Source organism: Bombina bombina, chromosome 3 (genome assembly GCF_027579735.1).
Source record: "Bombina bombina isolate aBomBom1 chromosome 3, aBomBom1.pri, whole genome shotgun sequence".
Taxonomy (NCBI): Eukaryota; Metazoa; Chordata; class Amphibia; order Anura; family Bombinatoridae; genus Bombina; species Bombina bombina.
Window position 1 is genome coordinate 772,390,626 of NC_069501.1, and position 15,444 is coordinate 772,406,069.

The 15,444-nt window shown below is 38.4% G+C and overlaps 1 protein-coding gene across 1 annotated transcript in view; it reads left to right on the top strand.

Moving 5' to 3' along the window:
• The window catches only part of LOC128651921 (interleukin-1 receptor type 2), a 107,365-nt gene that overhangs the window by 15,507 nt on the left and 76,414 nt on the right, over positions 1-15,444 (top strand). Inside the window, exon 3 of the mRNA XM_053704885.1 lies at positions 15,024-15,285. Coding sequence (XP_053560860.1) covers positions 15,024-15,285 — 262 coding nt within the window. The remainder of the gene's footprint in view (positions 1-15,023; positions 15,286-15,444) is intronic.

The window sequence follows — 15,444 nt, forward strand, 5'->3', positions numbered from 1 at the left end:
GATTTACAAGATAAGTAATGCCAGTTTATCTTTTTGAACAAAAGAAGTATCGGATAGTAAACATTAGCATTAACTCAGTCAAGATTGCATAAACATTTTCAAGTAAGTAATAAATCATAAATATTAGTTTTTAACAGTAATCTAGTATAGGCAGTTCTCCACTGTATCTTCATTGTGGATGCCTTAAATGCTCACATACGTGGAATAACCGCATTGTAGTATCCCTTAGTGGGCACAAAGATGGGAAGGGAGACAGTGGGGGGGGGGGAAGGAGGGGGGGAGGGAAAGGTAGGAGTTACAGGGGGTCAGTAATCTGGGGGGTAATGAATGAGTAGGTGTTTCATCTAGTGGGCCTTCAAATGCACCGGTCCTGTAATGTCCCTTTAACTGGGCTCCACCCCTTTAGCCTTTATAACTTCACTTCCCCTTGTACACATTGCTTGATTATTTTGTGTACTCTGAGTTCCTCTCTGGCTACTCAGTCACTTTGTCTCAAGTCCTTATTTTTATTACAATTGATATTCCTTTGATTCCTTTACTGGAACCTTTGTGGCTATTTGTACCCTTAGCCCTCTTCACTTCAGTGTGCTTTTCAACTACACCTTGCTCCGCTGTCTGCGGACTATTTTTGGTATGAGGATCCGGATCTACCTTACTGGCATATCCCTCTGCTCATTTCCACGCTGAGGATCACACGCTGCATACTGCTCACGCAGCTCTCACCTGCACGCTCTGCTGCTCTGTTTGCTATTTCATCTCCGGAACGAGCGCATCTACTTGAATACCACCTACCTGGGTTTTGTCACGCAAGTACTTTAGCTCATGTTTGGAGTATACTTGTCTCTCTCAGTGGGTTTCATATTTATCTGCTAATCCACTAACTGCATTAAGCTGCTTCCTTCAACTGTGTCTGCTTGCCTGCCTGTGTCTCACTTAACTTGCTTGTACTCCACCCTGAGACTATACTTAAAATTTAACTGCAGCTTGCAAGCATTAACCTGTTACTCTCCATTGTTGAATATACTTGGAAGAATTCTGCTCTCTGACATAACTTTACTTATAATCAGTTTCTACCATTTATATATATATATATATATATATATATATATATATATATATATATATATATATATATATATATATATATATATATATATTCAAACAGTTATATATATATATATATATATATATATATATATATATATATATATATTCCATTGCTGGTTCTTTTCTGTATTAACTGCTGTTGATTTGATTACAAATTGTTCAGGTTCATAACTTTTGGTGTTCAGTCATTCAGCTACACTTAATCTGTTTGCCAGTTTTAAGTAATTATAAACAGATTATTACATAATAATCAAGCCAAACATACAAACCAGCAAGTATGGAACCACAAGCTGTCAAAAAAGAATTAGACACATTAAATCATAAGGTGGAATACCTTGCCAGAGCTCTCACAGATTTACAAACTGAAAATACCACCTTAAGGAATGTTGTTAAAGAACTGACAGTTACTAGATCCCCAGAACCACCAGAACCTCAGATTTAAATGAAGCTTTAAAAGATGAGATATCTAGAGTGGAGATGCCTGATACTTTACATGGGTTAATAAAACTAGCAACAACACTTGACCGCAGAATAAGAGAAAGACGTATAGAAAGATACACATCAGAGACTCCACTCAAAAGATTACCTGTGACACCTACAGAAAATTCACTTAATTCTCTGACTCCTATGGAAATAGGAGTCATTAAAGGTCCCTTAACTTCTGAGGAAAAGACTAGACGACGCATAGCTAACCTCTGTTTGTACTGTGCTAATAGAGACCATGCAGTATCATCCTGTCCTAGTTTACAACGACAGAAAAAGGGTAAGCTACTGAATATCAAATCTTCTAACTCACACATAAGACAAAATTCATTGACACTCTCTCTCTCTTTACAGTGGGACCGACAGCAAATCAAGACTGTGGCTATAGTAGATTCTGGGGCTTCTGATTGCTTTATAGACTCTACATATGTAGAGCTCAATAAAATACCGTGTGTAACTAAGCAGAATCCTGTGTTTATAAGAGTAATTGATGGTTCACTTATACATAAAGGTCCTATTACCCGACACCCAGTACCTCTTTTAATTTCTACATCTGATGGGCACACAGAATATATCAGTTTTGACATAATCCCAACTGCTCTACATACAGTAATATTAGGCTATACTTGGTTATTGAAACACAACCCCAGTATCGATTGGCTAAATTCCACTATCACTTTTAATTCCTCTTATTGTAATTCAACTTGTTTCCCTCATCAGATTTTGAGCTCCAATAATACAGAAATTCCTATTCACTATCAAGACTTACTTGATGTATTTGATTTAAAGGAGGCTGAGGTACTACCACCTCATAGGTCTTTTGATTGCCCTATAGATTTACTCCCAGGGGCTAGGGTACCTTTTGGGAGAGTTTATCCACTTTCACAGAAAGTTACAGTATTTACGTGAGTACCTTGATGATAATATCCAAAAGGGATTCCATAGTACCCTCTACATCTCCCGCAGCTGCAGGGTTGTTTTTTGTTACTAATAAAGATAAAACCTTAAGACCTATCATTGATTACAGAGCCCTTAATGCTGTTACAGTGAAGAACTGATATCCTTTACCACTCATCCCCGAACTCCTTGAACGCCTTAATGGTGCTAACATTTTTACGAAGCTTGACTTAAAAGGTGCCTATAATCTGATACGGATCAAGGATGGGGATGAGTGGAAAACCGCATTCAGGACCAGATATGGTCTTTTTGAATATCGAGTGATGCCTTTTGGGCTCTGTAACGCTCCTGCCACCTTCCAGCATTTTATTAACGAGATATTCAGAGATTTAACAGATGTATGCGTCATAATCTATCTGGACGACATACTGATATATTCTAAAACAGTTGTTGAACACATTAAACACGTGAGATGGGTTTTAACACGTTTACGTGAACACAGACTTTTTGCAAAAGCTGAAAAGTGTCAATTCCATGTACAAAGAATAAAATTTCTAGGTTACATCATAACACCTGACAAAGTTGAAATGGACCCTGAGAAGGTATTAGCTATTGTGAATTGGTTTAGACCCACTACTTTAAGGTCTCTCCAACGATTTTTGGGTTTTACCAATTTTTATCGTAAGTTTATTCAGAACTTTTCTATGAAAGTAAAGCCACTTACATCACTAACAAAGAAAAATATAAGATTTCAATGGTCTCCAGAAGCAGAACATTCATTTAATTATCTGAAAAACTGCTTCACCACCGCTCCTATACTATGTTTACCAGACCATGCATGCCAATTTGTTGTGGAGGTAGACGCCTCTGACACTGGCATAGGAGCAGTCTTATCTCAGAGAATCAGTGACAAACATAATACCCATCCTGTAGCTTATTATTCGAGAACCTTATTACCAGCTGAAACACATTACTCTGTTGGTGATAAAGAGCTGTTAGCGATAAAGTGTGCCTTAGAAGTCTGGAGACATATTTTAGAGGGAGTTGATAAACCATTTTTAATATTTACTGACCACAAAAATCTTCAATACAAAATAAAACTCTATCATCCCGCCAAGTAAGATGGTCCTTGTTTCTTGATAGATTTGATTTTCAAATAACTTACAGACCGGGTAGACTTAACAGTAAGGCAGATGCTTTATCCCGACAATATGACGATAAACCACTAGCAGACTGTTGTTCACAAATCATACCTAGTCACAAAATTATAGCAGCTTTGAGTACTTTAGAGCTTGACATCCTTTCAGCTTTAACAACTGATAATATACCCACACATACTAAATATGTTTATATACTTTTCATAATAGATTATATGTTCCTCAGACTCTTAGGCAGAGACTCCTTAACCATTTCCATGATATCCTAATATCTGGTCATCAAGGGATCTTTAAGACGAAATAACTCTTACAGCGAGATTTCTGGTGGCCTCACATGGGGGAAACTATTCAGAAATATATAACTACTTGTGATGTTTGCACAAGGTATAAAACAGAGAAAAATAAACCAATTAGTTACCTTACTCCTCTATCTATTCCTGAGGTTCCTTGGAGTGTTATTTCTATGGATTTTATTGTTGAGCTACCTAGCTCTCAGAACCACAATACTATCATGGTGGTTGTTGACCATCTGACTAAGCTAGCTCATTTTATAGCTATGAAATCTTTACCTACTGCCACCGAAACAGCTGATGCTTTCCTAAAGCATATTGTGAGGTTACATGGTTTACCACAATCCATTATCACAGACCGTGGGTCTCAGTTCACTTCCAATTTCTGGAAAGACCTCTGTAAATCACTCTCCATTCATCCGAGGTTATCAACCTCCTATCATCCCCAGACAAACGGTCTTACTGAGAGGGTCAATGGTATACTGGAACAATACCTTAGATGCTATGTTACACATCTGCAGGATGATTGGGTTCATCACCTTCTATTAGCCGAATATTCATATAACAATTCCGTTTCTAGTTCCACTAAGATGACACCATTTTATGCCACCTATGGATATCATCCACAATCTCTTAGACTCACCCATACCAGCAGCAATACTCCTTCCGTTACTACTTATCTTACCAATCTACAAAATAGTTTGAAATTGTTGAAAGAACATTTACAGAAGGCTAAGTCTGATCAGCAATATTATTACAATGCTATTCATAGGCCGAGTCCTGATTACAAGTTGGGTGATCAGGTTTGGCTTTCCACAAAGCATCTGAAACTCTCAATACCATCCAGAAAGCTGGGCAGTCAATTTCTCGGACCCTTTCCAATCTCACGTATTCTCAATCCCTCAACTGTTGTTTTGAAACTTCCATCTACTTATGGTTTGCATCCATCATTCCATGTTTCACTTTTGAAACCCTACAGGACTAGCAATGAGTTCACCCGTGGGAAGATTCCGCCACCTCCTGTTATTCTGGACGATCATGAGGAATACAAAGTTGAGTGTATACTCGACTCGAGGATATTGCGCAGGAGATTGCAGTATCTGGTCCGTTGGAAGGGCTATGGTGTGGAGGAGGAGTCTTGGGTTACTCATTCTCAGGTGCATACCCCTCTGAGGGTGGCTGCGTTCCACAAACTCTATCCCCATAAGCCATCTTTGGCATCCCCGGATTTGATGCCTTGAGGGGGGGGATCTGTAATGTCCCTTTAACTGGGCTCCACCCCTTTAGCCTTTATAACTTCACTTCCCCTTGTACACATTGCTTGATTATTTTGTGTACTCTGAGTTCCTCTCTGGCTACTCAGTCACTTTGTCTCAAGTCCTTATTTTTGTTACAATTGATATTCCTTTGATTCCTTTACTGGAACCTTTGTGGCTATTTGTACCCTTAGCCCTCTTCACTTCATTGTGCTTTTCAACTACACCTTGCTCCGCTGTCTATTTTTTCTGACTATTTTTTTATGAGGATACGGATCTACCTTACTGGCATATCCCTCTGCTCATTTCCACGCTGAGGATCACACGCTGCATACTGCTCACGCAGCTCTCACCTGCACGCTCTGCTTCTCTGTTTGCTATTTCATCTCCGGAACGACCGCATCTACTTGGATACCACCTACCTGGGTTTTGTCACGCAAGTACTTTAGCTCGTGTTTTGAGTATACTTGTCTCTCTCAGTGGGTTTCATATTTATCTGCTAATCCACTAACTGCATTAAGCTGCTTCCTTCAACTGTGTCTGCTTGCCTGCCTGTGTCTCACTTAACTTGCTTGTACTCCACCCTGAGACTATACTTAACATTTAACTGCAGCTTGCAAGCATTAACCTGTTACTCTCCAGTGTTGAATATATTTGGAAGAACTCTGCTCTCTGACATAACTTTACTTATAATCAGTTTCTACCATTTATATATATATATATATATATATATATATATATATATATATATATATATATATATATATATATATATATATATATATATATATATATATATTCCATTGCTGGTTCTTTTCTGTATTAACTGCTGTTGATTTGATTACCAATTGTTATGGTTCATAACTTTTGGTGTTCAATCATTTCAGCTACACTTAATCTGTTTGCCAGTTTTAAGTAATTATAAACAGATTATTACAGGTCCGCTATTACTAACCTCCCTTTGTTCAGAGTATTGGGGTAAATCTGTCCTGTTATGCCTACTTCCTGCATCACACTCACTCCACATCTGGAGTATCATTTTGTGGGTTTTAGTGTTGGCTGTTCTAGTGTAATGAAAGTTTTCCAATTGTATGATTCACTGTACATTCTATTTCCAGTCTGTGATCGTGGGGATTAGCGCAGTTTTCCATTTTTTTTTAAACAAACTCTTTGCGCCTGTCAGCATCAACAATAGCACTGTTTTTTAATCGTGTTTTGAATTTTGTAAGAAAAGTGAAACAGTAAAATGTCTTTGGGATATGCCCATCTTCCTGCAGCCTCTCCAACATTTTCCCGAGGTAGCAGGGTATATCATTTTAAGCCGCAATGTCATAAGATACCATCTACTTAATAGTTTATAATGGGCTTCTTGTGTTTGCTGAAACCGAAAAGTTTTTGGCGGCTTGGAACATCCGTTGCCACTCTAACGTAGTAAATTCAGTACCTAATTCTTTGTGCCATTGGCTTGTGTATGTCGGTAGAGTGTTTTCTGTAGGTACAAGAAGGAGTTTATATAGTTTTGAGACCAGGAGGCCTATTTACTAAAGGTCTTGCGGACCTGATCGAACAGTGTGGATCAGGTCCGCAAGACCTTGCTGAATGTGGAGAGCAATACGTTCTCCATATTCAGCATTGCACCAGCAGCTCACAAGAGCTGCTGGTGCAACACCGCCCCCTGCAGACTTGCGGCCAATGGGCCACCAGCAGGGGATGTTAATCAACCCGATCGCACTCGATTGGGTTGAATTCCTGTCTTTGTGACAGCTGCTTCATAACTGCTGTTTCTGGTGAGTCTGAAGACTCGGCAGAAACATGGGCCTACAAGCTCCTTATGGAGCTTGATAAATGGGCCCCCAGGTGTTTAAACGTGGGCTGAAGTGTGCACAAATTTTCAAAGGGTGTAGGCTCTCTAAGGAAGTGTTGTTTGTGTTTGTGTGTGGTGATGTGGTGGCCAATTTGTAGGTAGGTGAACCATGTTATGTCTATGCTTGGAAGTTCCTCTACAAGTTCATTTTGTGTTTTAATTCTCCCATTTCTGACTAGTCTGCCTTTGTCATTGGTAAGAAAGGTGGTCTGGGAATGATTTTTCTTGGTTTGCAAAGGAATTTCTGAGTTGCCATATATTGGGGAGTAGTTGGTAAAAATGTGTGGCTCAGTGCCATTCAGAGAGTAATTCCTCTAGCAATATGAAGTTTGGTATTTTAGGGGGACTGTGTTTTTTGTCTGTCCAACGGAATGATGCCAGGTTATTTGCTTGGAGAATGTCTGAGTCTACCAGTATCCATACCTTTTGCTTGCTACAGTGGCACCACTCTTCTATTCTCTGGAGTAGGATAGCTCTCCTATACCGCTGGAAGTTAGGGAGGCCCAGTCCCCCTCACTCTCTGGGAAGGTAGAGTGTTTTCCTGCCTACTCTTGGCTTTATTCCTTTCCAGATGTATTCTTCCACTACGGACTGTAATGAGATAAGGTAGGAGTGTGGAAGGGGGATTGGTATGATTTGGAAAAGATATAATACCCTAGGGAGGACATTCATTTTGATCACATTTATTCTCCCTAGCCAGGAAATTGTCTTATGTTTCTAGGTTGAGAGGTCCCTGGTAATTTCCTGTTGGAGGGATGTATAGTTAGCTTCAAAAATTTCTGATATAGAGGCCAAGCTATTGATACACAGGTATTTTAGATATTTGGGATTTCATTTGAAGGGGCTGTGGTTTTTAAGCCATGCCTTTGTGTCTTGTGGTATTGATATTCCCAGTAACTCAGATTTGGAGTGATTGAGGATAAAGTGGGAGACTTCTCCATATTTAGTAAATTCCTCAAGCATCCGTTAGAGTGAGTAGGAGGTTGTCTGCATACATTGAAAGTTTATGTTCTGTGTTCCCTATCTCTAGTCCTTTTATTGATTTGTTGGCCCTGATGTTGCTAGCTAGAGCTTCAATGCTAATTGCAAATATTAAGGGTAATAGTGAGCAGCCCTGTCTGGTCCCATTGGTGATGTTAATAGTGTCTGAGAGAATATTGTTAACTTTGATTTTTGCATAAGGTGTGGAACATAGGGCAAAAATAGTTTTTAAGAACCTTTCCCCCGAATTTCATTTTTTTCCATAGTCTTTTTAAGGAAATGCCAAATTACCCTGTCCAATGCCTTCTCGGCATCTGTGGACAATAGAGCAAGTGGCATCAAAATTGTTTCAGAGAAGGCTATCAGTTGGGTTACTTTTAGGGTATTGTCCCGAGCCTCCTTCCCTGAGATAAATCCTACCTGGTCTGTGGATATTAGTGTGGGAAGAAATTTGTTGACTCTATTGGCCAGGACTTTCACTGGTATTTTTACATGCTGTTAAGCAAAGATATCAGCCTATAGCTTTCTGGCTTATCTGTTGGTTTACCTGGCTTTGGCAATACCGTGATATATGCTGTCAACATGGTGGAAGGTAGTGTTTCCAGGTCTGGTATTTTATTAAACAAATTTTGCATGTGGGGTAGTAGGGTGGTTGAGAATGTTTTGTAGTATTTAGCACCCAGCCCATCTGGACCTGGGCTTTTACCATTAGGGAGGTCTCTGAGTTCTATTTGAATTTCTTATATTGTTAGTGGGGATTCCAGGTAGTCAATTGTGTCTTGTCCTAGTGACGGTTATGATGTGTGGGCGAGATACTATACTCCTGTGCCTTGTGTGATGTAGAGGCCTTCTCAGGAGGTGTAGTGAGGAGGGTCGATTTAATGTTGTATAGTTTACTGTAATATGATCTGAAAGTTTCTGCCATTTTGGGACTGTCGTTAAAGATATTAGTGAGATAAGAGAGATGGGATAATAAATTAAATATTTCTATAGTATACCCCAAATCAATTCAATGAATATATCTGGATAGCCAATAAGATATACACTCCAGCACTTGCTGAGCAGTGAAGATTCAATTAAATTACTGAGACAATACAAAATGAATGTAGGGGGGGTGCTCGCTGTCCATTAAATATAGAAAAAATATGAAGGAGAAGTGGACAGAGATGGAACACTCATCAAAAAAGTAGCATAGAGGACTACACAGTGTAGGTAAATATAGTTAAAACTTAACATTTAATAGTAAATAAAATAAAACTATCACTGTAGTAATATATAAAACTACACAAGTAAATAGAAAGCTGACATATCCACAGTAGGCACAATTAAACAGTACTTGCAAAACAGCCAATTATAAATAGTAGAGACTTGGGCAGAAGTATACCAAACACGGTTCACGGATTGCACAATGTCTATCTATAAAAGGAGGATTGACCTCCAAATCAAAATACTCTATCTGGTGCAATGCTGGACCGGTATAAGTCCGTTCAAGTCAGATAACATAAATTAAAAGATGAAAGGCATAGTGTCTATAGTAGTGTCATAATATAAACAGGTGGATAATGCAGCTGTAATGGCACCTGATGCGCATTTCGCCTGACTCGGCTTTCTCAAAGATGATATTCTGATGGTAGGAGAAGGCGATACTGAGGTGGAAGCTATTCAAGACCACAATCAAAGTTGAGGAAATTGCTCAATCGTTGTAGAGAAAGAGACATCAATCTAAATCCAGAAAAAATTCAGCTAAGGAAAACAGAAGTGCCATATATTGGTCACTTATTATCAGCCCTGGGACTTCAAGCAGATCCAAGCAAAGTAAAAGCCATTACTGAAATGCCCAGACTCTCAGATGTTAAAGGAGTACAGAGATTTTTGGGGATGGTGAATTATCTTTCTAGGTTTTGTGAAAACCTTTCAGATGCAGGTGAATCACTGTGCCAACTAACCCAGAAAGGTATAGTGTGGGAATGGACAGAGGTGCAGGAAGAGGCATTTCAGCAGATCAAATAAAAAATCAGCAGTGCACCAGTGCTTAAATATTATAACCCAGGCAAACCATTAGAACTTCAATGTGATGCATCAGGGAAAGGTCTGGGAGCAGCACTGATGCAAGGTAAACAACCTATTGCTTTTGCAAGCAGAGCAATGACAGTGACAGAGCAAGGTTATGCACAAATAGAGAATGAGCTATTAGCAGTCCTATTTGGAATGGAAAAATTTCACCAATTCACATTTGGGCAAACAGTAGCTGTACAATCAGACCATAAGCCCCTTGAAAGCATCATGAAGAAACCCTTACTTAAAGCCCCCAGACGTCTTCAGCGTATGATGTTACGGCTTCAGATGTATGATGCATGTATCAGATATGGCCCAGGGAAGTCTCTGGCGGTGGCAGGCACATTAAGTAGGGCTTATTTAGAAGAAGGTTCCATGGAGGGTTCTGTGGAGCACCAGATTGAAACTATAAACATGCTCCAATATCTACCCATCTCAAACAGGAGACTTGTTGATATAAAACAGAGCACAGAAAAAGACAAGACTTTGCAAGCAGTAAAGTGAATTGTGATGAGTGGATAGCCTCATGCTAAGGAACAGGTAGCCCTAGAGGCTTCACCATTCTACCACATACATGATGAACTGAGTGTACAGGATGGTGTTCTATTCAAAGGTGAGCGAATAGTTATTCCATCTGATCTCTGAACAGATATTATGTCTCGAATACATTCTTAACATTTTGGTGTGGAAGGATGTCTACGCAGAGTCAGGGAGAGTATTTACTGGTAGGAATGAATGCACAACTAAAAGAATATATTGACCAATGTAACATATGCCGTTCATTCGATACTAAACAACAGAAAGAGACATTCGTTCCACATGAGATCCCAACGAGACTGTGGGAAAAGCTTGGCATTGATTTGTTCACATTCCATGAAAAGGAGTATTTAATAACAATTTCTGGGAGATAGACCATCTTCAGGATACAAGATCTAATACAGTTATGAGAAAATTAAAGGCCCATTTTGCCAGCTATGGAATCCCAGACACTGTATGTTCTGATAATGGACCACAGTTTATTTCAATGGAGTTTAAAGACTTCAGTATGGGTTGGGAATTTGACCACGTTACCTCGTTACCAGGATACCCTCAAAGCAATGGGAAAGTAGAGTCAGCAGTAAAGACAGCCAAAAGACTACTGCAAAAAGCTGTGACTTCTCGAAATGATCCTTATCTAGCATTTTTGGATCATCGCAACACTCCAACACAAGGCATGGTGTGCAGTCCTGCTCAAAGACTTATGGGTCGAAGGACCAAATCGTTACTTCCAATGAGAGGGAGTCTGTTAATACAGGATCAAGTGATGAATGACAGGCACCAAATCCTGTGCAGGAAGCAGCGCTCATTGCATGCTTCTCAATATAACAAGGGAGCCAAAGACCTGCGGCCTCTAAATGTTGGTGAACAGGTGTGGGTACAACCGCAAACAAACCAGGGAAAATAGTGGCGGAAGGCTTGCCTAAGAGCTACTGTAGGAATTAGGTCATATGAAGTGGTGACAGAGTCAGGACAGGTCCTGAGGAGAAATAGGAGGCATCTTAGAGGCACTGGATGCTACAGGCCTCCACCAAGGACCCAAACTAGCACCCAAGAGGAATCTCACATTGAGAATACAAACCAGCCATTAATGACAAATAACTCAGAAGAAGAAGGACAAGAAGAAACAAACAGTGAAATTTTAGACACGGACAGACTACAGGATGATAACAGAGTCCTGTCAGAACAACCACAGGGATCCAGAAACACCCAGACTAGAAGTGGGAGATGTATCTGAAAACCAGAATATCTAAATGACTATGTGGACTAATATTTAGGACCAATGAAAGACTGCATTTTAGTATCCATATTACTACAAGAATTAAAAGGGATAGCTTTTGCCATTTCCCCAAAAAGGGAAAAGATGTATCAATATGTATGGAACCAAAAAAGATAGTGTTTGGTTCCAGAGGGAAGTTTAATAAATGTTACACTGCAGTTCAGCAGAAAATAGTTAGTTGATGAGTAAGGCAGTTACACAGACATTAACTGTAACAAGAGCTGAAGCTTATGCATTCTGTTATAAGATGTTCTTTTAAAAAAATTTGTTAAAACTGCAACTGGAGTCTGAGAGACTATTTTATAAACAGCAGCTTTATACAGCATGGGTGAAGACATCGCCGGATGGATGAAGATGGAAGAGGCTGCCCAGATGAAGACTTCTTGCTGCCCGGATGAAGACTTCTTGCCGGCTGGATGGATCCTTCAAGCTGAACTTCAAAAACTGTAAGTGGATTGTCGGGGGTTAGTGTTAGGTTTATTTAAGGGTTTTTTGGGTGGGTTTTATTTTTAAAGTAGGGTCTGGGCAGGTGAAAGAGCTATATGCCCTTTTAAGGACAATGCCCATACAAATGCCCTTTTCAGGGCAATGGGGAGCTTAGGTTTTTTAGATAGGCTTTTTATTTGGCGGGGTTGGTTGGTTGGTTGGGTGGTGGGTTTTACTGTTGGGGGGTGTTTGCATTTTTTTTACAGGTGAAAGAGCTGATTTCTTTGGGGGCAATGCCCCGCAAAAGGTCCTTTTAAGGGCCATTGGTAGTTTATTATAGGCTAGGGTTTTTTTTATTTGGGGGGGGGCTTTTTATTTTGATAGGGCTATTAGATTAGGTGTAAATCGTTTTTATTTTTGATACTGTGGTTTGTTTTTTTTGTAATTTAGTGGGGGGGTTTGTAATAGCGTTTATTTTTTTTTGTAATTTAGTAATTATTAATAGTAGATTTAAATAATTTGTGTAGGGTTAGGGTTTTTTAAAGGACCAGTAAACACAGTAGATTTGCATAATCAGCAAATGCAATATAACAAGACAATACAATAGCATTTACTCTGAATTTCAAATAAGTAGTAGATTTTTTTCTAAGAAATTTCAAAGGTATGTATAATTCCACTCCCCCCGTACCATGTGATAGCAATTAGCCAATCACAAATGCATATATGTATAGTCTGTGAATTCTTGCACACGCTCAGTAGCCTTTTCTTATAGTTTTTAGATGCCCATTTCTAAAACAGAACTTGACATTTCCACTACTTTAAATACAACTCAAATTTCATTGCTATTTGGCCTTATAAAATTAGCATACACACAATTGGAAACCAGCTTCACAAGAAATAATTTGTTTAGAACACACAAAATGCAGATTATGAGGAAGAAAACAATTTCTTCCCCTCAATTTGTCCTTATTAAGATTATCTCAAGCATAATTGTAAACCAGCTTCACTTAAAAAATAAAAATGACTGCTTTAAAGGGATATTAACCATTATGTACAAATGTATGGCTATCTAAACCACACAATAATATACAATTACATTTTCTAAAAGTGCCCCAATTGGCCCCAAAATAAGGTATATTGTAGTTTTTATACTTTTAAAAAAGTTGCATTTTCTACACCAGGCAGTTTTTGGGGGGCTAAAGTTTGTGGGAGTGGGTGTTAGTAAGAAAACTGCACTGAATAGTGACTTTAGATTGTGGTCTATGAGGACTGTGTTATTCCTATAATTATTTTTGTATATGCTTATATACATATATATTATACACATATTAACACATAAATATATATGTATATATTCATATACATATATATTTACAATTTGCTGCCCATCGCTTTGCTACTTACCACCTTCACTGCGCTAGGTTCTCAGTCGTGTCTGATGGAATGAGAAAGAGGCTCCCATTGGAGCCTATGGAAGCGCTCTCTCATGAGCGCAATGCGAATGCGAGGTTGGGTTCCATTGTGCTTCACTTGTAATACCAACGCGCATTTGCGTACGCCGGTATTACTAAATTGAGCGCAAATATCGCTTCCACGTAAGCAATATTTTGCACTCAACTTGTAATCTAACCCATTATTTATATATATATATATATATATATATATATATATATATATATATATATATATATATATATGTGTGTGTGTGATCTGAAATATAATTTTCCCATATAGCTGGTCTAAAATTGTCTGAAATGTGGTTATAGGCGACATTAGGTCAACTGAAAAACTATAAAAACAATCTGAAATCTAACCTGGACATATAGCTTTTAAATATAAAGGAGTCAGAAAATGTATTGCATTCTCATATTTTATTTTATGCCAGAATTGTTTTTAATAATAAAAAGTTTTAAACAGTTTAAAAAAAATAATAATAAAAATACACACACGGTGCAGATTTTTTAAAATTGATGATAGATTTCACCAGCATTTGTATTCACAGTTAATAAAAACTGTTGTTTTTTTAATCTGGATCCAAAATGTTTTTTTTATACCTATTTTTAAACACACAAATCAGGAATAGATTCACCACTTGCAGGAATTAATAAAAGGAATTTAACCATAATGTAAGAACAGTTAAATCGTCCGAAACATAAAACAACAGTACAGTCAGTGATTTCCTACACATTATTAGGCAGCACACTTATCTGACCTTTCATCTCACAGCATCACATTCTATAGCAGGAAGGTTGAAGGGGCAGAAGACAGTGGACTGCCTGATTAGTGAGGGCTCCAAAACTAACAAGCACATAAATGAAAATAAACACAGAGGGGAAGGACTGGAGCCCAGCAGCTTAAACAAACAGAGCACTTACACTCAACTGAATTCAGCATCTGCAGCCCAGACCCAGACACCCTGTAATTTACTTAGGAGTATATTACAAGTGGTGCAGTATTTATTAATTTTTTTTTCAATTGTGAAAATCCGCTAGAGTTATGTTTTTTGCGCTGGTCGGATTGCGTTCCCATTACAAGTTTTAAAAAAAAGTATTTTGCGCTGACGCTAACCTGAATAGTGCGAAAAACCTAACTTAATTTTCCGCGTACCCGTGCATGTATTCCCCCATAGAAATCAATGTAGAAAAAAAGTGGGGAAAAAAGTATTAAATATATGTTTTGTTATTCATATAGAAGAATGCCAGGAAAGGATCATGCATTTCAAGCAATATGTTATCTTAAGCGGGGAACCAGCCATGCTAAAATGTCCATCATTCCAGTATCTCAAGTTGGATTCCTATAGAACTCAGGAGCTATCACTTAATCTGATTTGGATGGCAAATGACTCTAAGGTCATGGATCATGGACAGGAATCTCGAATTCATTCAGAAGAAGAATATCTTTTGTTTTTCCCAGCATTAACTGAAGACTCTGGGATCTATACTTGCATCCTAAGGTATATTGTACTGCTAGCAAACAAATACTTACTTTATGAATTTAAAGGTGAATTGTATCATTTTAAAGGGACAGTCTACACCAGAATTTTTATTGTTTTAAAAGATAGATAATCCCTTTATTACCCATTCCCCAGTTTTGCATAACCAACACAGTTATA